Source organism: Podarcis pityusensis, assembly GCF_964106645.2.
Source record: "Podarcis pityusensis genome assembly, chromosome: 2".
Taxonomy (NCBI): Eukaryota; Metazoa; Chordata; class Lepidosauria; order Squamata; family Lacertidae; genus Podarcis; species Podarcis pityusensis.
The window spans coordinates 57,440,683-57,463,112 of NC_138029.1; the positions used below are offsets into that span (position 1 = coordinate 57,440,683).

General features: G+C 40.4%; 1 protein-coding gene and 1 long non-coding RNA gene across 29 annotated transcripts in view; one reads left to right on the plus strand and one right to left on the minus strand.

The window, feature by feature from the left end:
• The window catches only part of ACSL6 (acyl-CoA synthetase long chain family member 6), a 76,660-nt gene extending 67,301 nt beyond the window's left edge, over positions 1-9,359 (plus strand). For all 12 annotated transcript variants that reach the window (XM_080997140.1, XM_080997145.1, XM_080997136.1 and 9 more), the window contains 6 exons: positions 33-121; positions 1,802-1,918; positions 2,922-3,065; positions 3,842-3,943; positions 6,313-6,384; positions 8,519-9,359. In XM_080997140.1, the coding sequence (XP_080853266.1) occupies positions 33-121; positions 1,802-1,918; positions 2,922-3,065; positions 3,842-3,943; positions 6,313-6,384; positions 8,519-8,659 (665 nt within the window). In that variant the 3' untranslated portion in view covers positions 8,660-9,359. The remainder of the gene's footprint in view (positions 1-32; positions 122-1,801; positions 1,919-2,921; positions 3,066-3,841; positions 3,944-6,312; positions 6,385-8,518) is intronic.
• The window catches only part of LOC308472408, a 28,256-nt gene continuing 5,953 nt past the window's right edge, over positions 128-22,430 (minus strand). The window contains exons 1-4 of one of the 17 annotated variants that reach the window (XR_013983441.1): positions 9,562-19,301; positions 8,758-8,944; positions 6,682-6,782; positions 128-1,837 (exon numbers count right to left, since the gene is read on the minus strand). This is a non-coding gene — a long non-coding RNA (uncharacterized lncRNA). Of the gene's footprint in view, positions 1,838-6,681; positions 6,783-8,757; positions 8,945-9,561; positions 19,416-20,001; positions 20,202-21,149; positions 21,304-21,460; positions 21,570-22,430 lie in introns of those variants that run through there. The other 16 variants (XR_013983442.1, XR_013983443.1, XR_013983445.1 and 13 more) reach the window with 16 other exon arrangements.

A 22,430-nucleotide genomic window follows, 5' to 3' on the forward strand; every position in this document is an offset into this window, starting at 1 on the left:
CTTAAAAACTATCATTTCTCTGTGATTTGCAGGTCATGTTGGAGCACCTTTGCCCTGTAATTTAATCAAGCTGGTGGATGTTGAAGAACTAAATTACTTTTCTTCTAAAGGAGAAGGAGAGGTAACATGCACTCTTCCTGAACTCTTCGCTGTCTCACTTGTAGTTTAAAAAAGCCAATGAACCATTTTCCAGAGGCAAGATCTGTCACTCCTTTACAGGAGATAGGAGGGTGCAAAGATACATATATTTCTCAAGGACATGACCAACAAGCTCAGGTGCAGGAGGAGTTTGCTCTGGTGCTCAGAAAGGCAAGCGAGCAAGTCGGGCATTGGCTCTCATTCTTTCATTTCAGTACTGATGATACAAACTTCATGCAGGGTAGTGGCAAGAATTCCTGGAACTGACAGGAGCTGGGAAGGGATAAGGTTCATGACATAACTCCTTAGAAGCCTAGTTTAGGATGAGCAGCTAAAGGAAAACAGGCACAATGAAATATACACAGCATCCTTGGAGTGAGATGGTGGCAGTGGAGTAGACATTCCTCTTGTCCTGCTGGCCAGGATTAGTATTGTGGTGAGACTGCTTTCTGATTACTGTGAACAGGACTATTATTGTGGATTTGCCTTGAAGGAATGCAGGAGCACAGTTTGGTTTTGAACAAAAAAACGGTTCATCATTAAAAGATGGTTTCTTGGTTCTCTCTGGAATAATTTGAAAGGGGGGGGCAAAGAAGAGTGGCACCTGAAAGTCCAACAAATAAGTTATAGCATAAACTTTCATAGTCTTAGGGCATAAGTTATTGTGGACTATGAAAGCTTATGCCATGAGGCATTTCTTAAGTCTTCTACAAAACTCTTTCTGCTGCAACAGTCTGATATGGCAACACACATTTCACACCCAGCTGAGGATGGTGTAAGCAAAATATGTGCATTTGAGAAAGAAACAGAAGAGCAACTGGAGTTTTGGAGACAGAGAAAGCTTGGAGCTGTAAGCTAACAGCAGCTGAGGAGGAAGAAAGGTGTCTTTCTCTGGCAATCTGGTGTGGGAACAATGGACTGGCTTTGTTGAATGTTAAGCTGTCTGCCTCCACCTATGCTTGACTTGCATATATTTATTTAATACATAATTTTATTTTGCAAACTGCAGTACAATAAACAACAACAACAAAGCAAAAAGTTGCAGATTTCTCATGCATCATTGTTACAGGATATAATTGAGGGGGATAAGAATTAAAAAATAATAATTAAAATAACTATCTGATATAGCATCTCCAAAATACAGCCCAGGTAGTTGGATAAATTTGTAAATCAACCCAAATATTACAAAACATCCTAAGTTGCGAACAATGCTTCTATCATGCCTGTTGTGCATCTAACAGTATGTTGTGTTGGCTCAGGCTGGTCTTTGCTCAGATAGAACAGAAAACCTTCACTCAGGAAGCATTACACATGTTCCAATCTACTCATTGTTAGCACAGAGTCCTCATAGGCAAACAGCTGTGCTTCTAGAACTCACAGGTCCAGCTTCCTGAAAGTCTCCCACCTTGTATCAGTGGTGCCAACCGTATATTTGTGTGGTTGGCCCTCCCCTCCCCAGAAAAGGGTTGTGTCAGTATTCAGTGGCATGTGATTATAAAATAAGAGTTCCTTGTGTGGCTCAGTCTAACCCATAGGCTGAGGTTCTTGAAGACTTTTTGCCTATATATTCATCATTTGTGTGAAGTTATAACAATTGGCCTAAGTCTCTCTTTTCAAAAAAGATGTCTACCTTGCAGTGTACCAGCAGATCTATCTCTTGCAGATTTGTGTGAAAGGTCCAAACGTTTTCAAGGGCTACCTGAAAGATAGAGAGAAAACCACGGAAGCTTTAGACAAGGATGGATGGCTTCATACTGGGGATGTCGGGAAGTGGTTGCACGTATGTACTGAAATGCTAACTTTGCACACTAAGATTACAGGTTTACAAGCCCCTCTGACCAAAGGAATAAGTGAATTAGACATTGATGTGTATGTCAGATCATGAGTATAGTGGTGGATAAAAATTACTACAGTGTGATGTGAGTATATGCCAGACCTACATCAGGGTTCAGCTCCAACATTGGTTCCCTTCAGATTCCAACCCTCCCCCGGCCTTATTTTATGGGTTTATGGGCTACCTCATAGCAATTGTCACATCTTACTGGTGGATAGGGCATTGGGTTGGATCCTCAGTCTATGTGGGTGGGGGTGGAGGCCCCTCCCCTGCTCCATGGTCACAGGGTATCCCCTTAATGGGAGCCTGGGGGAGGTACTTCTTGTTCTGATACCTAGCTTGGGAGCTAATGGGCTATAGCACCCCAAATGGTGATTTGGGGGTTTGCCCAGATATGATACATATTGTGATATGTATCTGTCGCTGTGGGGTGACCCATAACCTTGATCAACCCTGCCAATCATCCACCTGCAGTTGGGCTGGTTGAGTTCAGGATACCTACCCAATGCCTACCCCAAAACCTGCTGACACCAATAGTTGTAGCCTGTTTAAATCCCAACACTGCTGTTCTTTGTGTTGTTGTGATTAATGTTATACCTAACCCCCTCCCCGCCCATGGCTCCACTATGCCTGGGCCTGCCACTTTCTGTTAGGTTTCATAGATATTTGACCTTAGCTTCTTTGGCCAGTCTGAGAAATTTGAAATCTGTTTGAATTCTGCTGCTCAGAAGGGACCCAGTAGACTGGAGCTGAGTTGCAGGCAAGGCGATCTCACTTTTCCCTATCTCTACGTGATTACTTGCTGCTGTATAAGCGTGTCCCCACTTGCAGGCTTCCCTTCGGCATCTGATTGGCCCCTATGGGAGATAGGATGCTGGACTGAATTGGCCTAAGGCCTGAACCAGCAGACAGACTCTTCTTACATTCTTATGTTATTTTTTACTCACAGAATGGTACACTTAAAATAATTGATCGAAAAAAGCATATATTTAAGCTGGCTCAGGGAGAATACATTGCACCAGAGAAAATTGAGAATATCTACATTCGCAGCGAGCCTGTTGCCCAGATATATGTGCATGGAGATAGTTTACAGGTAATGCTATCCATTTTCTAAACATTCCTTGAAATTTGGTCATGCCTTTTATACCATTTTGTATTGTTTCCTGGGTTGGGGAGGGTTGCATTTAGGAACAGGCAAGGTGTCATATTTATTCCATTTAATAATGTTCAAAATGGATACAAGATGTTGGTTCTGTTACCTGCTGAGCAGGTAAGTTCAGCAGCTAGATACATAGTTTAATGAGAGGAGCACAGCATTTGCTCACTTATGTCCCAGGCATAAGGCATTCTGGGACATGTAGCAAACTTTCTGGCGCAGTGGTCATTGATTGACCTGCATACTCTATAAAGTCTGTATAGATCAATAGGGAAACAACTGCATAAGCAGAGTCAAGCAACACACCCACATGCAGATTTTGTAACATTTGGGGCCAACCTCCTAATGGAACTGGAAGTGCTGAAGGACTGTGGAGGAGAAGTGGGAGTAACCTTACTGAAGAACTATTTACTGTATATGGAAGCCATTTTCAAAAGTTAAGAGATCAGAGCTCTGCTCTGAACCTCCTCTGCTGAGAACACACACACACACACACACACACACACACACACACACACACACAGAGTGCTCTGACTCTTGTGATAAGCAGAAGCTGCTGTATCATTGTTTGAGGAATGGGGGCAAAGGGCAAAGAACTTGACAAGCACTCTTATTTAGGAAGCACAGATAAGAGAGCACAGCAAAATTCAAGGGATCAAGATGGGTTTGCTGTGTCACAAATACAGTCCCCAATTTTATCTGTATCGTTGCAGGCTTTCCTGGTGGGGGTTGTTGTACCTGATGCTGAAATCATGCCAGCCTGGGCCAAGAAAAGAGGTTTTGATGGAACTTTTGAAGAGCTCTGTAAAAATGTGGTAAATTGCTTATGTACATGTTCCTGTGCATTATTAACATGCAATTCAGTGCCAATTTGGGCTGTGTGTGTGTCTGTGTGTGTGAACACAGACAAACATAGATTATAATTATAATTGGTAGATCAGAATTTGCCAGTGCACTGAAAGAGCCTTATGGCGAATGATGCAATATGATAAGCTGAAAGGCCAACTTCAATGTTACATTAAAAGCAGCCTTCCATATCCTGTTGTCCCCAAGATGTTTTGGACTCCCAACCCCCAGCAGCTCTAGCCAGCATGGCCAATGGTCAGGGATGATGGGAACTGTAATCCAGAATATCAGGAGAGCACCAAGATGGGAATGGCTGAATTAAAACAGTTCAGCTAATGTGTTTGGATCTGACTGTGACTTTTTCTTTAGAAAAAAAGCAGCTATAGGGGGCTCTGATCTGGATCAGATCCAAAGCACAGAAGGAGGGAGCTTAACTATGCCCTGTTTTCCTGCTAATAATAATGCCCCCAAATAACATATTTACTGCTTTGGATAGTTTTCAGGCAAAAAGGGAAAAGGAGTTTTAATCCTGGTCAGGATCCCCCACAGCTTCTTTTCATAAAGAAAGGCACCACCAAGTCCAAAGCACAGTAGTTAAAACTGCTTTTAACATAATGTGTAATTCCGGCTCTAAGTAGCTAGGTGATTACTGTGTTAAGAGACTGGGACATCTGTTAGAAAGATTCCATTAGATAAGCAAAGCTCTGTCCTATAACAGGAGCTAGTATAACATCTTGGGTTTTTTCCACTTTCTTTATCAGTACTGTTCCATTGCTACAAGATGACATCTATTTTTTTGCACAGTGAGATATGCTTTTGTTTCATTTTGTTTTTTGGAGGCTTGGAATGTCTGAGCCAGCGCCAAATCATGTGATTTCTCTGCTGTTGCCTAGACTAGATAAAGATTGCAGTAATGTTCCAGAAAGAAGACAGCAAAGCTACTAAAGAGCAGGTTTTATTTCTTCTGTGGGTGTTCCAGCACATTTACCTTTGGTGGAAGCCATAAGCAAAGGACCATAGCTCAGTGGTGGACATATGTGCTACCTGCAAAAAGGGGTCAAGATTCTCAACGCTGCCTGGATGTTCCAGGAATTGAAAGACCCCATGTCTGAAACCCTACAGAAATGCTATGAGTCAGTGTAGGCTATCCTGAACTAGATAGACAAATAGCCCAACTCATTATAAAGCAGTTCCTACGCTCCTATGTATCTGAATAATTAATTAATTCCCCACTCCTGTGTGACAAAGCCAGGTGGGCTACTACCACTTGAGTAAGGGGGTGGAAATATGTAGAGCAGCTAGGAGTCAGCAGTAGCAAAAGTAAATCCTGGCAACATTCTTGGGATGTTCTAGAAATAAGGTTGTACTCCTATCCCTCCTTACCTGGGAGTAAGTTCCATTGAACTCAGTAGGACTTACTTCTGAGTAGATGCCTACACTATAATCCAGGGACTTGGTTATTAGAACACTAAGGAAGTAGACTGTAAGCACTTTCTCTTTAGATTGCCAGCTGATCAAGGCTGGGACCTGGCCTCTGTGAAAAATGCAATTCATATTGATGGCATTAGATAAATAACATTGAAAAGGGCATCAGTGTAAGGTGTAGGGATGTTGCAGCTACTGTTTACCATGGAATGGAATCTACTGTTTTGGAACCGGCGTTATAAGATACAGTTTCAGTCACTGAACTCCTTCGTACTTTAATTTTAAATGCAAAGAGGAAAGTGAGAGCTCCGAGCTCTAAGAACAAGTTCCAAGACAACATGCCAGAATAAGAATTTAAGTCTTTGCCCTGCAAACATATGTTCATGCTTGGGAAATTTAAATCAAAGAGGTATTTCAGACACTTCTGCATGAAGACTACAGGATCAGAATTCCTTAAGGATGGGCAATGCTTTTCAAGCTGAGAGCCACATAACCTTCTGATCAATCTTGCAAGGGCCAAAATGGGTGGAGTAACAAATGTAATTTTTACCTTTTGTACAATAAGCTATTTTGTACTAGCACTCAAGCACCCTGCCTCTATCCTCCCCATAACAGAGTTCAAAGACACGTTCCAGATGGGCGTATTTGGAGTGCAAAGCTTGGCATGTGAAGGGTATGACCTGAGGAGAATTCCAAAGGCCAGACAAAGAGGTCTGGGGGGCGGGGGGACACAATTCATCCCTCTGCCTGATATTTCCCATCCTTGTCCTACATAGTATAATCACATTTCATCCTCTGCTTCTTTGAAAAGTTAATTGTCAATAGAGAGCCAAATAAATAATTATTTAAATATTGGAACATGTATTTGAACAGGACTTCCTGGCTGTAAATGTTCTCATATGTTCTTACTTAGGAGCTCAAAAAAGCAATAATGGAAGATATGGTGCAGTTAGGGAAAGAGAGTGGACTTCATTCATTTGAACAGGTAAATACTAAATACTGATGATAGCTTTTGATTACTAGATGCAGATGAGCTGCTTCTTTGTGATTGAATAGCAGGGATTTTAGCATGCATTATGTAAAAGCCCCAATGCCTCGCTTATGCTTTGTGGTTTAGTACTCAAATGTGTATTTTTCTATGAAATAAAACTATCCTTGTCTGTTTATGAATGCATGAAAGGTAATGTTAAAGAAGGTCTCTCTATGATAGATAACATGATAAAATATTTGAAACACCATTCCATTCAAGCCAAGAGCAGTATTGGAAAGTCAGCTTAATTACCATTCTTGTAGCTGACCTGGAAAATACAGCTGTTCTGTTTGTCCCCCATCCATGGACTAATCTCCTCCTGACGTAGGTATTTTTGCGGCAGACCTACAAACCTCCAATAAGGGAAGTTCAAAAATGGACATTATGTACTCCTCTCTCTCCCCCCCCCTCTCTCTCTCACACATCTTTTAAGAAGTGTGATCTAAAACAAGGTCATGTTGTGATTCTATTATTTTTAAAAACACAAATGTAACAGCTGTAACATTCGTATAATGACATAAATTCCTAAGCGTGCCTGCATTTGTGCACTAGATTTGGCAACAGCACAATAAATGCACTTGCAGTGTCATAATGCATGCACTAAACAAGAATAGAGACTATAGAAACTAATTCCACATAAAGCTTTCCTGCTTTTTCAAAAACTGGTCTATAAAAAAATGTTGAGAACTGACTGTCTCTTAAAATTGCTTTTTCTCCCATGCTGTAAACCTCCCTGTGATGAAATATACTAATCTATCAATTCATCTAATATAATATTTGGGGGTATGGGGGGCACATATGCCTGTGTTCTCTGCAGCATTTCAGCACTGTGTAGTGAGGTGGGCGGGGGGAGCCCTCCTAAATGAATTCTTAAAATCACAAGCAGGAAACATGGGTACAAAGAAGATATTAAGGGCAAAGCCTTTTCCTCTATAGTCACTGCCAGCTGCCTGGGTAATGATTTTGGGTGTTCTTAGCTCAGGGAGGCAACAAAGAATCAAAAATATGCAAGTTGCATTGCACCCAGTACCTCTTATAATGAGCTCCTGACACTTAAATGAACAAATGCACATTTAAACATCATAGTTTCCTATGAGGTCTATATTCAGGATTAACACATGATTTAACACTGCTTTCTGCAACATAGAAGATGGATGGCTAATGTGTTACTCTTTAATTATAAAAATGCAAATAAAACATAAATGATCCTTAAGTTGCTTCCAGAATTAATGCTTAGCACCAACACATTTTTAACAGCAGCAGCAAAGATTTTGCCAACATGAAACTTTGAAGTGTGCAGTGCAGTTCATTTTCAGTGCTAAAGGTAGTCAAGTGTTTTAAAAGTTAAAATTTAATTTTCCCTAGTGCCAGTTATTTCTGCAGAAGGTGGAGAGAACTCAGCATGTCCTCATTGCGTCTCAATCCTAGAATCAAGCCTTTTAAGATTGTTTTTGATGTAGAAATGTATTTTTAAAAGTCTGTTGATAAAATATACCTTGTGTCTGCCATTAAATGCCAAGTGATAACAACAACAGCCAAATTTAGAATTTCTGTTCCAATGTCTCTGGGAGATATATACTAAAGCAACAGGGACAGAACCTCATCCATGCAGCAAGCTACCTCATTCTCAAATAAGCATGCACAGGATTGCACACTAAATTTGTTCACCTTTCAATAACAAGCCACGCAAATAAAAAGCGACAAAACTTCTAAATATCTAAATAGTCTGGGTTGTATTAAGGAGCCAGATAAACAAAAATACAGAGTGACTGCTTACTATAATTTATGCTGTAAAAGTCACATGCTTTGCCCTATGGGGGGGGGACCTTTTGTTCAAAAAGCCAGTGTATTGGGCAAAGCTAGGGACATTATTGATGAATTGCTGCAACTAAAAGGCCGAATTTAAAAGTAGGCAGGTGTTAGCACTGAGCTATTACATCCTACATAGGAGTGGGTGTGCAGAATAATACTTGGCAGAGTGACCAATGTGATATGTCTGGAACACAGCTATCAAATCAGCCGTTTCCTTTTATTCAACGTTACAGTATATTTTTATAAACATGTTGACTTGTTTCCCCCCCCCCCATAGGTTAAAGCTGTTTACATCTACCCCGAAATGTTCTCTGTACAAAATGGTTTGTTGACACCTACGTTAAAAGCTAGGAGACCGGAGCTGAGAGAATTTTTCAAGAAACAGATAGAAGAGCTTTATTCAAGCATCTCCATCTGACACCAGGGGAAAGTTCTTCAGAATAATGGACTCTGTAGCAACATTAGGATAATACTGAAACGTGAAAAGGGCGCAGTTGAAACGAATAAGCATCTGACCTTCCACACGAGCCTTCTGTTGTCGGAAGACATCATCACTGAGTAATTCTTTTACCATCTAGTTCTAGTTCCTCTTGTTGTAATGGATGCTCTTGAAGATTGCTTAAAAACATACTGGACAACCGTTAAGCTACTTTCAATCCCACTCCTTCTGAAAGCCTTTTACAGACACCTTTGTTATTAATACCTGCAAAAACATAAACAAAGATCCCTTAGCAAACAGGAAAGAAAAGCAGACTGGACCTGCCCATTTTGTATGACACTCCTCTAAGCTCCTGGATGATTCAATAATGTGATAGGGTTTCCAGATGTCTCTCTGTATGGGTACCATTAAGAACTCTTTAGAAGCAAGCAGTTCCCAGGTTGCACATCATGCACACACCTTCCTTAGCATGGTACGGCACCTTCCTTCGTGTGGTGTAGCTTCACCCTTGGCTGCTACTGCGTGCATATGTGGCCAAGAACTCCTCACTGCAACTGAGCTCTTAAAAGTACCAGGGTCCCACTCAGCGAGATATCTGACAAAGACTAGTGGTCTACCTCAATGTTCTTGGATGCTCAAAGCCAGAAATAAATCTGTTACCCTGATGTAGAACTTAAAACTGGAATTGTTTAATCGTTCTTTAAGTGGTAGCACTTATGCTTTCCCTGCAAGACATAAATTGAATTCACCTTGTGCGAGCCATTCACGAAAAGAACAGAAGGGAGGAAGAGTTTGGATTTCATATGTATGGAAGTAGGAAGAGCTTTGGATTTCATGCCTACTTAATACAGTGTAGTGGCACATGCTGGGTAAATACTAACCTGTAATTGCCAGAAATGTCAGAAATGTTACAGGCCCTGGAATTTTTTGTATTTCTTGTGTCTTGGATGTTTCTGAAATTAGCAAGGGATCTCTGTGGGCTGCTCCTTTTAAAGAACTGACTGCCTTGTGTTGTGGCAGCTACCTGACAGCAACTTGCAAAACAGAAGGGTAGTTGGTATAAACATGCTGCCTAATTTTGCAGCTTCCACTCCCCACCACCCCAGTGGATTCCAAATAGAATAGGATTTTGAGTCAGAGCTTTCCCTTTGCAGCACTTTATAGCAGTGCACTTCAGGAGAACTGAGCTGGCTTTAAATAATTTAAAGAGGATGCAGAGTCTTAACAAACAGCTGTTTGGCCACATCATCTGACTTTAAAGCAGCTTCTTCCAGCTTCTTCTTCCACCAGGCTAGCTTCTACTCCAAGTCCCCACCTCTTATTCTCATGCATTCCGAAAGCAAGCACTTCTAAGCAAATAGCAGTAAAGGCTTCACTCCCTTGACAATGGCCTTGAGAGGGATTCACTTGACTGAATAATAAAAATAAATGTAGAAAAAGAGCCTGTTCCCATATTTTTTTAGGCCAACACCTTAGAAATTTCCCTAAACAAATAAATGTTTCAGTGGAGAAACTAACGCTTGCTCTGGAGAACCTGCACAAGCCTTCTTATGATGCCCAGGAATTGCAAGTAGATCAGGGATGAGAACAAGCCAGGTGGTGCTGGACACCCAATGCCCCATCCACCAGCACATCCAGTAGTCAGAGCTGATAGGACTTGCTGAAGTTCCCTCTCTCTTATGCAACTACTAAAGGTGCAGGGGCCATGTCCCCTTCTGCATCTGACTACCTTAAATATAGTTTTCTGCTCTGAAGTAGTCATTTGATTCAAGGGTTGGGTAACCTGCTGCTGGGCTTAAACTCCATTCACACCTGACAGCTGACCATGCTGGGTGAGGCTGATGGGACTCAGGAGTTCAACACCATCTGGAGGGCAACAGGTTCCCTACCCTGGCATAGTTAGTACTAGTACCTGCATACAGGAGGACACAAGAAGATCTCTGCTGGATCAAACCTAAACCCAGTCTACTCCACCATTCTGTTTCTACAGTGGCCTGCCAGGTGTTCATGGGAATCCTGCAACATGAGTGTAGCAGCACCATTCCTACTTGTATTCCTAACACTGGCAGTAGATCATATCTATCAATATAAGTAGCCATTGAAAGCTTTACCCTCCATGAATTTGTCTCTCTTTTAAAGCCATCCAAGCTGGTGGCCATCAATATCTTGCGGTAGTGAATTCCACAATTTAACTATGCACAAAAATAGTATTTCCTGAAACTTCCAACATTCAACTTCATCGAAGTTCTATATATACTTTCTGCACATCATGCATAATTTCATACACCTCTGTTATGGATGCATGTTTGCCAATTCCCCAAACTAGAAAGCCCTAAATATTGGGATCTTTCCTTATAAGGGAGTGTATTGTTTTGGTTGGCCCTTCCTGCACAACTGTTCCTCAGTGGTGGCTGTGGCAGGGTTAGGTGAATGTCTGAGTTCAAATGCCATAGCTATATGAACACAGCCATAGAACCAAATCCAGTGCTAACAGATTACGTGGCTTTCTTGAAACTGTCTCCCCAGACGTAGTTCAGATTTTCTAAAGTTGTCAACACACAGCACCTAGCATGGAGAAAGAAGCTTGTGACCATATTAATACAGGAGCTGCTTCTGATGTAGATCAGCATGAGTGGAAAAGCTGAAAGGTGGTGAATAGGATGGCAAGGTTCAAAAGAAGGCTTTCTGTATAGAAGAGGGAATTTTAGCATCTGCAGTCTGCATGACACCTGCTGAATTTCCCCATATATATCACTATTCAAGGAGCGGTAACTTGTCTTTTTTGCACCTGGAGCTCCCTAATGTTACTTTTTCCATGAGGAAACCTGGGAGGTTTTAGGACATCTGAACTATCCATGAGACATCAAGAAGTCTTGGGCTTGTTTGAGTTGAAGTAGACCTACTATCTCCATATCATCTTACCAATAACTATGGTGTTAAATGATTTATCCACATGGAGCTGCTAAATCAGTCAAGTTGAAGGGTGACCAAAGTGAACTTAAGATTGCAAGATTTTTTTTTACAAATTAGAGAGACGGCGAATTAATGAGCAATTATGCTGAGCCTGGTTAATTAATGTCTGTTCTGAACAAACTGTTAAGATTTCAAAAGTGACTGCACTTTTGAAGTAGTACTTCCAGTACAAAAAGTACTTCTTTTGTAGTTTTCAAATGCCTGTTCTGATTTCTTGATAGCCCAGCTACAAAGGTTTCACTTTATGCTTAAACTTACCTGATTATCCAGGTTCTATCAGTGCAAAAGCAGAATTAAAGCCAGTAATTTAGGCTTCACTGTCTGGGCATAAGTCTCACTGAACTCAATGGGACTAACTTCTAGTAGCTATGTATAGACTGCACTGTTAGATCCACACTTGAATACTAGGCTGCAATTTTACAGCAGATAATGACACCACGTACTTTTCATATTCATTGGAGGAGGAAGGTACACAAGTTTGTTGTGTGTGTTCTTTTCATTTAGGTTAAGGCATTGCTTGGGAATGATTTTCTAAATGCTTACTTCCCTGAGCTGTAAACACTGGAGAAAACTGGCCCACAGATTAAAAGCAGGTCTATATGAAAATGAGGATTTGTAGTTGGCACTGGCTCTAAAATTCTCTCATGGCCCCAATTTACAATCTACAAAGGTTACTTAGATATTTATTGAACTTTTACTTGAAGCAGTACATAGGAACATATTGGGCAGGATCCAGCCAAAGCCCCTTGGGTATGATCCAGCCACCATTCTCTTTGATTTCAGTTAGACAAGCATTTTCTTAAATCTTAGATATTTTCTAGTGAAACCAAGAGTTCTTAAAATGATTAACACTGGTTGGCTCTAGCATATTTTTCTTAAAGAAAAAAATTCAATTGTGCATTTCCCTTCATTGAGGAATTGCAATTCCTTAAACCATCATAAGGAAAATCCCAGTAATCACAATTGCTCACTCTAGTGCCTAAGTTGTGAATGTTGTTCAATATACACAAACCCACACAAGTTTGCTGCAGAAAAAGGAGCCAAGCTACGGCTTGGCCCTATATGCTTGCTAAACATTGCAAGATGTATTACACCGCAGTTAGGCAAATAGGACAAACACTATGGCCTAGGGACAGATTGCTATCTGCCTGTCGTTTGCAATGGATATCTGTCTCTGGATTCAAAGACTACTAGGGAGTATGCATCCTTGAACTTTAGGTGCCCTTTATATGATATGACGGTAGCATGAGAGCCACTTACTCCTGGCTTTATGCCACATTCATGTTGCAACATTTAAGAGCCTGGCAGCACTTGAGTTAAGCATCATACAGGTCCTTCCCACCCAATCATCACCCTTTTACCTCACCTATGAAACAAGTACATTAGAAGAACCCATTGCTGCTGTGCTGGTTGCCCACATGGCCATGTGCTTTTAAAAGTTATAAAGGCAAAATATAGTGCCATAATTGTAATGAATGAATGTGGTTCCTACATTGTACCCAGAATACAAGAAGGACACCTTACCAAGTAAACATGCATACCCTGAGCTGTCAGTACTTAAAGAAAAACATATAAAAGCATAAATCAGAAAACGAACTAGGTTTAAATAAATTGTAAGTTTTCCTATATCAGCAAATGTGCATATGCCAGTTTAGGATATGCACTATTACACCAGTACTATTACACTATTACACTGTTCCCGCACCAAAGGCTATTGCTTGTGGTGTGGGAATATTATTTCCTATCAGAGTTTTTTGTACTAGCACTAGTACCTGATCCTAAAAAGATAATGTAATATATGGGAGGTAGACAAAGTGCTGCCCTACAGGTATTGATGTATTATGAGCTCCATCATCTCTGATCACTGGTTGTGCTTGCTGGTACTCAAGTGGAGGTGCATCAATGTCTGGAGGGCAACAGATTGGCACAATGACACCTGCATGATGTTACGCCAGCAGGAAAGATCAACACCCCAGCCAGTTAAAATCAGAGTTCATGGCCATCATGACATGCTAGTCAAAACAGAGTCAACAAGATTTGGCCAGCCAATCCAGGATTTTGTATATACTCTGAATCGGATTGCAAACTACAGTGAAATTAATAGGTCAATTTATCATCAAAAGCACTAGAATTAAACCAAGACAAGTTCAGAATACATAATAATGGGATTTATCTATTTGTTACACACCCATTCTATGAGCCCATTCTGCTGCTGACAGTCTTGGGTGATACTGATGATATAGATCTTGCTTCAGTCAAACACCAAGACGGCCTTGGCTGCTGATTTATGCTGAGAAAAGGGACAGGGGATTGTGACCCAGGATCTCTTGGTGGATTTTGCAACCATCTGGAATCCAGTATCCAACTGGACAGGCTCTCTCCACTGGAGGTTGGATGCACTGTACTATACTTCACTCCTACTTTGATGATCAGTTCCAGAAGGTGGCATTTGCATTATGGGGCCCTGTGGTATTTACACAATGGGGTCCCCATGTTTCCATCTTGTCCTCTATTTTCCTAAATACATACATGAACATAGCAACACCATTCAGGGATTTAAGAGTGAGGTGCTGCCAGCAAACTGATGTCATAGAGCTCCACTTCCAGACGAAGCAATGGAGGTGCTGAATTGGTATGGATCATTCACTGGCTCCAGACAAGAAAGAGGTGAATGGTTTGTCTGAGCACAGAAGTGCTGTTGAACCAGTTCTGGGTGGAGTTTCATTCCCTCTAAGGAATCACGTTCATAGTTTGGAAGCAATCATCCAACACTATCTCTGGAAGCCTCAGTGTCACCTGTGGCATACAGTGTTCCCAGCTAAGGATGATGTGCTAGTTGCAACTCCTCAACAGAGGTAGCACGGCCACATTTATGCCCTAGTAACCTCCAGTTTATACTACTACAGTGCATTACAAAGGCTTCTGAAGATTTCTCAAAAATTTCAGCTAGTTCAAAATTCAGTTGCTTCAGTACTTACTGGGATTGGCCTTATGGAACATATCACTTCTCTTAACTGCCTCTGCTTTGGACACAATTCAAACTGCTGATGGCCACCTTTAAACCCTTTGATGGCCAATGATCCTGGGTCCATAAAGGGTCACCTTTTCCCACAAAAGTCTGCCCAAAGTTTATTACCACTAGAGATCATTTTAAGAGATCCTCCCTGTGTCACTTAAGTTAGGTGTGAGCAGAGAGAGGGCTTTCTTTCTTGTGGCACTACATATGTCGAATGTCCTCCCCAGACTGATGTATTCTGCTACCTGTTGAATACCGTTTTTATTATTTTAATACATGTCCAGTGTAGATTGCTTTAAGTGACATATTATTGGTTCTACTGGTTATTAATATGCACTATTATACTTCTGTTGATTTGATTTTCTGATTTTTTAAAACTGAGTTTTATTGTATTAGGTATTTTCTTCCGGCTCTTTTTACCTGAAGGCTAGTTTATAAATATTTTTAATTAAAATAAAGAAATTTGAGGGCAAGGAAACAAAAATGGTGATCCTCTCCAGTTATCACTCTGCAAGGCAAGACCATCCAAAGACCAGGTGTTTAGGTGGACAAAGGAAGACTTCCTCAAGCTAGTGCCCTACAGATGTTTTGGATTACAATTTCCATCAACCCCAGCCAGCATAGTCAGTGGTCAGGGATGAGGGGAGCTCTAGTCTAAAATGTCTGGAGGGCACCAGGTTGGGGAAGCCTGATCTAGCTCAGCTCAGGTTCTGGTAGGAGGGATGGGAATACTGGTAATGCCCCATGACCCTGAGCAGATAAGATGAAGCAAGCTGGTTCTGCATTCCTAGAACTTAACTAAGGAATGCACAGTATTTAAAGATGAGTTGTGTTCTTAGTTATTAGAGGGAATCTCTGTGTTAGCTGGTTCATACATGCATGTTCATCACTTGATGACTTGTGGTTATTGTGTGAACTGTGTCCACCAGAAAAGCATGGCATTTGATACGAGGTGAAGTAAGACAATATGGAGGTTTTGTTCCTGGTCAGTGACATCTATTTTCCACACACGTCATCTCTTCATTTTGGAACCTCATCAAAGTGATAAACTTGCATGTGTAAATCTGCGATGGGCTGAACCAGGGCCTAAGTAAGTTATACAAGAAAATTCGGTCATTACTGCAGGTTTAAAATAATATTACATAGTTTTGTATTATGAATACCTGTTGTTAAAGTCTTCCCCATAAAATATCAAAGAGCCAAAAAGCATATACAAGTGAAATAAAAAGCACTATTAGGACCTATTTATTTGACAAATCACTCTGCAGTCAAATGAGGATTTTCAGCGTATCCTGCATGAAAAGAAGCTGCAATTCCTTTACAAACATTTTTGCAGCACATGACTGGTAATGACAGTAAAATCTTGTATCTTGTCAATATCTTGGATTTGATTATTATCGCATATATCAAAAAAGCAGCTTCTATATTTTAACACGTTTCTTTTTTTTAATGAAACAGATTAACTTGAACATTATAAACTATTGTTTTCCATCTGTGAAAAGCACAAACTGGTGATCTATATGTAAATAAACTATGACATGAATGTAAACTTTAAAAGTAATAATACTATTTTTGCATGAAATCTGACAAAGAGATGTACTGGTTCTCACAGAAAACTATGGAAATATTTCATCTAGGGATTATTAGTACAATAGACGGAACATTGTTTTCTTTTAAAGTAAACAAGCTTTTGCTAAAACAGAATTTTTCTTGCTTTGTAGAATTTACCAAAATGAAAGCTGGAAGCTTGGATGCTTTAGAACTAATGCTACCCATGCACTAGTGAGATTCAATCTGCAATCTTATATACGTTTGCCTGGGAGTAAGCCCTGCTGAAAATAAGTGGAGCAGTTTTATGTAGAATTACAAATTTGGCCTGATAATGGCCCAAATGAGGTCTGCACGCAATGAATCAGGATTAGATATGTTAGGAAAAATCCCCCCTCCCACCACTGAACTAGAATGCCTACTCTTTCTGCTGCTACTGGGGAGTTATTCCTGACTACTGTTTTCCCCATAAGAGTTTCTATGCCACAGAAGTATTTATGTGAAATCTGTCTCTTTGTCCTTAAGAGTACACTGATTAACAGGGACAAAGGAATGAATGTCTTATGAATTTAATTTTTTTGCCCATCAAAGCCTCCCCACGCCCTTAATACCACTATGGCAGGAGGTGTTGTAAGTTATATGATTGAGCTCTATTTTCAAACCAAAATGAGGTCAAATTGCCAACTGCCTTGTTCATTTCATCTCCTTTGGCTTGAATGTGTAGCAGAATTGGCTGGTGTTTTAACTCCAAAAATGCCAGAGGAAAGAGGCATTATAGAGGCATATGTAGTAGGCATGGTGGTAGGGTGGCCAGGTAATGGTGACTGGTGGGGTTACACACTACTACAACACTCATTCCACTTTAGACAAGGCACTACATCCATGAACTTTGATTTTAAAAGGACTGCACTAACTACAATGAAAGCTCCCAAAATAGCTACAGCCACTTTTTTAAAAAGCAAAAGAAAAGCGGGACAGCAGTTAGAAAAAGATGGAAGTAAATGGCTGGGGAGATTTACCTGAAATCTTGCAAATACTGTAAAGTGAGTAAGCAAATGGCTTTTACTATAGAGAAAATGACTAGTGTGGAAGCATGTACTTATTATTATCACTGCAGGTTAATGAGAACCACCACCTCCATACCACCAAAGTACTAGTATTGATAGCTTGATGAACTGAAATGGAGAGGCAGCATTGCTGAGTGGGGCGCTGAGCATATTCATTCTGCTTTCCTATTTATAGCAGCATCCCTAAGTTCTGCAGAAGTAGTCGATGCTTTTTTTATTTTAAAAAAATGAAGTTCTGATACTTACATTGATAAAAAGTGCTGTGGGTGGCAGCACAAAATGGCTGCCATGGACAACCAAAAAAGAGGTGATGGTACTCTGTACCAGAGAGTACAGAGAGAGAGTACAAAATTATTGCAAGTAGTGAAACTAAGTAGACCAATAGCAGCTCCTGCCAAAATCCTATCTTAAGTTCCAAAAGTTATCCTGGTGTGGGGGGAGCAGATAATCACTGAAGGTTGATCCCATATGCAATAACACTAAATTAGCCAGAAAGCGCTGTACTAAATGCAAATTCACTAAGATGGCAGTCTCTGTAAGCAAAAGGTGGCTGCATGTTTAGGCATCAGCAGTCACTAGGAAAGTCAAGACTAAGTACCTGAACTCAAGTATGCAATTCTTCTGCTTTGTGTGTGTGAGCGCGTGTATGTGTTTTAAGGCCAACAGCTTCAATAACTTGCAAAAAGCCAATTTGGACCTCTGTAGTAAGATGTACATATTTATTTCAATGGGATTTGCTTACAAGTAGGTTTTGGGCTTCTTAAAAAGTAGGGGCAGGGGGAGGTTAATTAGCATTACTTAGGTTGCAATCCTGTGCACTTACCTGGAAGTATTCCATAGGATTGCACAGTTAAGACTGTGAACCTGATAGATGATGAAGTTAAGCAATAAATAGTCTGTTTTCAGGGTGTCCAGTTGTAAGGGATAACAAAATTCTTGTAACTTTAGCACTTTTGGGAAAAAAGAGAGAAAGACAGTAATTTAAGCAAGTGCAGCTTTCCTTGATGCTGCATGATGAGTTGCATCTGCCAAAAATGTAAATCCCAGCAGCCATGGGGAATCGGTAGCTGTCCAGATGTTAGCTTATGCCATCCCTGACCATTGGTTGCGCTTGTTGGGTCTTATGGGAGTTGGGAGACAAACAAACTATGGAGGGCCTACATTTTCCCCATCCCTGTGTTAAAATGTGCAGGAGCTCAGCACTCTTTCACATTTGGTCACACTAAAGGACTTGCAGCAAAAGCAGTTCATGATCAGGGAAGAAAACAAAGAAACAAAAAAGACCCCAACAAACACCAGCCACAATTGTTCCCAATTAGGATTTTTCTGTGAGACAACAGCACTTCTATAAAAAACCTTACCCTATCTATCATACCGCAATAGAACAACATGCCTGCATTCAAATAAGAGTAAAACATTGCAAGTCAAACAGCCATTTCCCCTAAATATACTGCTTATTCTATTTTCAACTAAAGAAAAATGAAGAGATTAAAATGCAAGGACTTATTTGTTTAAGAACAATTGTAATTAAATATTCTATCCTCCCTAGTTTTGGTATATCCGCATGTATACTTAAAAAACAAAGAAGCAAATGTGGGATTTTTGTTTTGTAAAGAACTGAAAGACTGTCAGGTTTCTCAAATTTGTTAATATTCCTCTTGGCTGACAAATAAAATATTTTATACAAAAAATTGTTTTATTCTAGTATTTTGTCTGTGTGGTCAGTAACTAGTCATTCAGAAATGAGTGCCCATACCTATACTATATTATGCTTCTTTTCTTTTCTTTTTTTTAACCACCAAAGAAATACTGCATTCTGAGGTCCATTTCAGAAATCTATGCTTTCTGACTTCAATGTCTTTGCAGATAAAGAGGAACCTGTCTGCAATCGCTTGAATTTATTCTCGTTATAAAACTGGCAGTAACAACAGAAGAAAATGTATGAGCTTGTTTAACATGAATGGATGGGAATGTATAGTATTTTTTCAGACCATGTGTTTAAAAGAATAAAGTCAATAGAATTATTCAGCTTATTTTCCCACTCTGTGTATTAATGTAGTCTTCAACTGATCCCCTTTTTATATATTTCCCCCCTCATGGTTTAACACAAATGGACAAGAGGCTCACAATTTTCAGTTGTTCAAAGTCAAAGCAGCCTCGTATGCTGTAACTTTAGCAGAGCAAGAGAAACAGATGCCCAAACAGGTGTGGGGGCACTCAAGGACTCAGAGAGGAAAATTCACGCAAAATCTATCACCGCTATATATAATTCAATTTTATTAGGTGTGCTTTATGCTGGTGGATCCTGTTCCATAAATTGAGAGTTAAGTTTGGAACTCTCACATTGCACTGCTCTTCTAGGGCTTCCCCATCTTAGAAAACGGGTAGCGAATTGCATGTTTGAACACTTCCTCTGTAACAACAAACAACAACAACTGTCTGTGGGATGCCCTGATTTGCACAAGAACCGGGGGGGGGGGCAGGAGATGGGGGAGAATTTCAACATGCAATAGCTCACATGGATTCTGAAGTAGTACCATTCCAACAGCTTGGGACCTCATGACTCATAATCATAGAGACAAGGAAATACCGTACATCTAATAATACCATTGGTCTGTTTAGCTGAGAATTGTCTATAACTGGCAATGGGTCTCCATGGTTTCAGATAAGGGTCTTTCTAAGCCCCACCTGAAGTGGCTAAGGATGGAGTCTGTGACCTTCTGTATGCAACATAAATGCTCCATCTATTTAGCTACAGCATCTTCCCCTGAAGGAATTCATTTAAGAACAATTGTATGCCAGCCCTAGTATCTTTAGAGTCACTAGTTTAAATACTGGAAAGATGTCATTTCCTCATCATGTCAGGATTACCAAATTTGAAACACAGAGAAATTATTGTCAACACCAGTTCACAGTGCCACCTACTGAACAACAACATTGCTGTGCATATACATATGTGTGTGTGCACGCGCGCGCGCACACACACACACGTACACCCCCAGCTTAATTCAACATACAATTCACATTTCACATTTTAATTATTGTTCACGTTTTCCCCTTAAAATTCAGCTTAGTATTTCATGCCAGTTTGGTGTTTGCAAATAGCAAACATACTGCTTTCATCAACACCTATTCACATAGCATTTGATAGACTGTATGTACTCAAAAACACTATGCCTCTATTAAAAACCTCATTACAATTTCCACTTCAATTAATCCGTCAGCAAAATCACAATAAAAAGTAAAGGTTTGCCCATGTTGTTCCAAATTGATCAGCACTACTAATCAAGACTATGCTATTATATTACTCCCTTAATCACACTCCCTTAATCATATGAGAATTTCTGCGCAGACTAGCTTGATATTGGGGGTGTACTGCTGCCAGTCTGAGGTTCTTTTGCCAGTGCAATACCATATTTACTCGAGTCTAATGTGCCATCAAATCTAATGTGCACCTTAATTTTCAGACCCTTGAAACCAAAAAAAGTATTTGCTGGCAAATGTAAAGGTGCCATCAAATCTAACTTTAATTTTCACAGCGTAATTTAGCCAAAAAAAGGTGAGCATTAGATTTGAGTAGCTACAGTATTTGATATTTGGTGGGATGGGCATGTATGTTGCCATGGGCAACCTCCAAGGACACTGACCCTTCCTGGTTCTTTTATTTGCATGGGACTAATCCTTATTTCTTGGTCCCAACAAATGCCCTTGTGAAGAAACTACTCCTAGGCAAACAGCACCCCCTCTTCCCAAAACAAGCAAAACAAACTCAGAGAAAACCATACACATCAAACCACACACAGTAGGCCAAGCACAATGCCTGTCCAATAATCTAAAACATAAAGGAAAGGACACACAACCTTACCATGCAGTGACAGTTTTCTTTCTTACCAGACAGTGACAGTTCTCTCTCTCTTAAAAATTATATTTTTCTTCTTTTCAGTGTTTTTCTCTTTTCTATCCCAAAGCTAACTCTTGGCCTCCACCTGCCCCACCCTCTTCCTTTCCTAATAAATTTGGGAGTCCTCCTAGAGGTATTCTGGGAAGAAAGGAAAATGGCCAAACGGTTGAAAATTCCTCCTACAGGTAAAAATAGAAGGGGCTCGAGGCCTGCAGGGGACCCCTGACTTAAAGTATTTATCAACACAGGTGCAGGTATGGATCAGGTCCTGTAACCTGCGTTTTGGTTTGACTCCTTTATTTCTGCCACGCCAGAAGCCTCAGGATCTTCTGGCTCTTTGTTGCTGCCATTTGTGTTCTCTCAGAATGGGGCTGAATTTGAAACCTGAGGCAGTTCTCAGTAGGGGAAGGGGAATAAACTGAGGCGATACAGCTGCCTCCTCTCAGTTGCTCAGGCAGTATTTGTATTCTTTAATCCTAATGTTTCATTTTCTTTTCGCTTGGTTGCATGATCTTTTGCCCATAGCACTGCAGGCAGTTCCAGTTAAAGGCATATCCACGCTGAAACAAAAAGTGGGTTTGGACGTGGCTTGCAGCCTGAGGAACCTTGGGAAGTGTAGTTCTGTGAGGGAAGCAGGGCTGCCTGCCTGACAGAAAATAGTCGGCACCTTCAAAAAGTTATAATTCATAGAGTGGGCAAAGAACAGTAGCAACAGTTGACAGTGATTTTTAGGTATGTATTGCAGAAAGGTTATACGTGTGGCGCAAAGGAGGTGGTAACATTCAGCAACAAAATCCTATCATAACTAGATTTAAACCAGCTTAATAGTCATCCCATATCCCCATAGAACTTTGGGAAGCAGAAACAATAGTTTGAGGGATGGAAATGCTTGGGATCTTTAACCAATAACTCAGTCTTGTTTACTAATCTGCAGCTCCCAGGATTGTTTGTGGATTCATGTGAGAGAAAACTGCCAAAGGTTTATATAGTAATTTGAGTGTAGGGCATTTGGCTGTTGAAATTATATTCTAGCTAATGTTTGTTTTTTGAAGTGTGTATGTGTGGTGTATGCATGTTTAATTTGGTGAGGGGATCTTTATGATATTTGGGTTTAGAATTGAACGTACTCTCTGGCACACCTAGCTCCAGTGAAAGCATTTCTGTTCTGTGGGGCTGACGACCCCTTTATACAGTGAGTTAATATAGAGTAATATGGGGGTAAATATGGATTTGTTTAATCCTTCA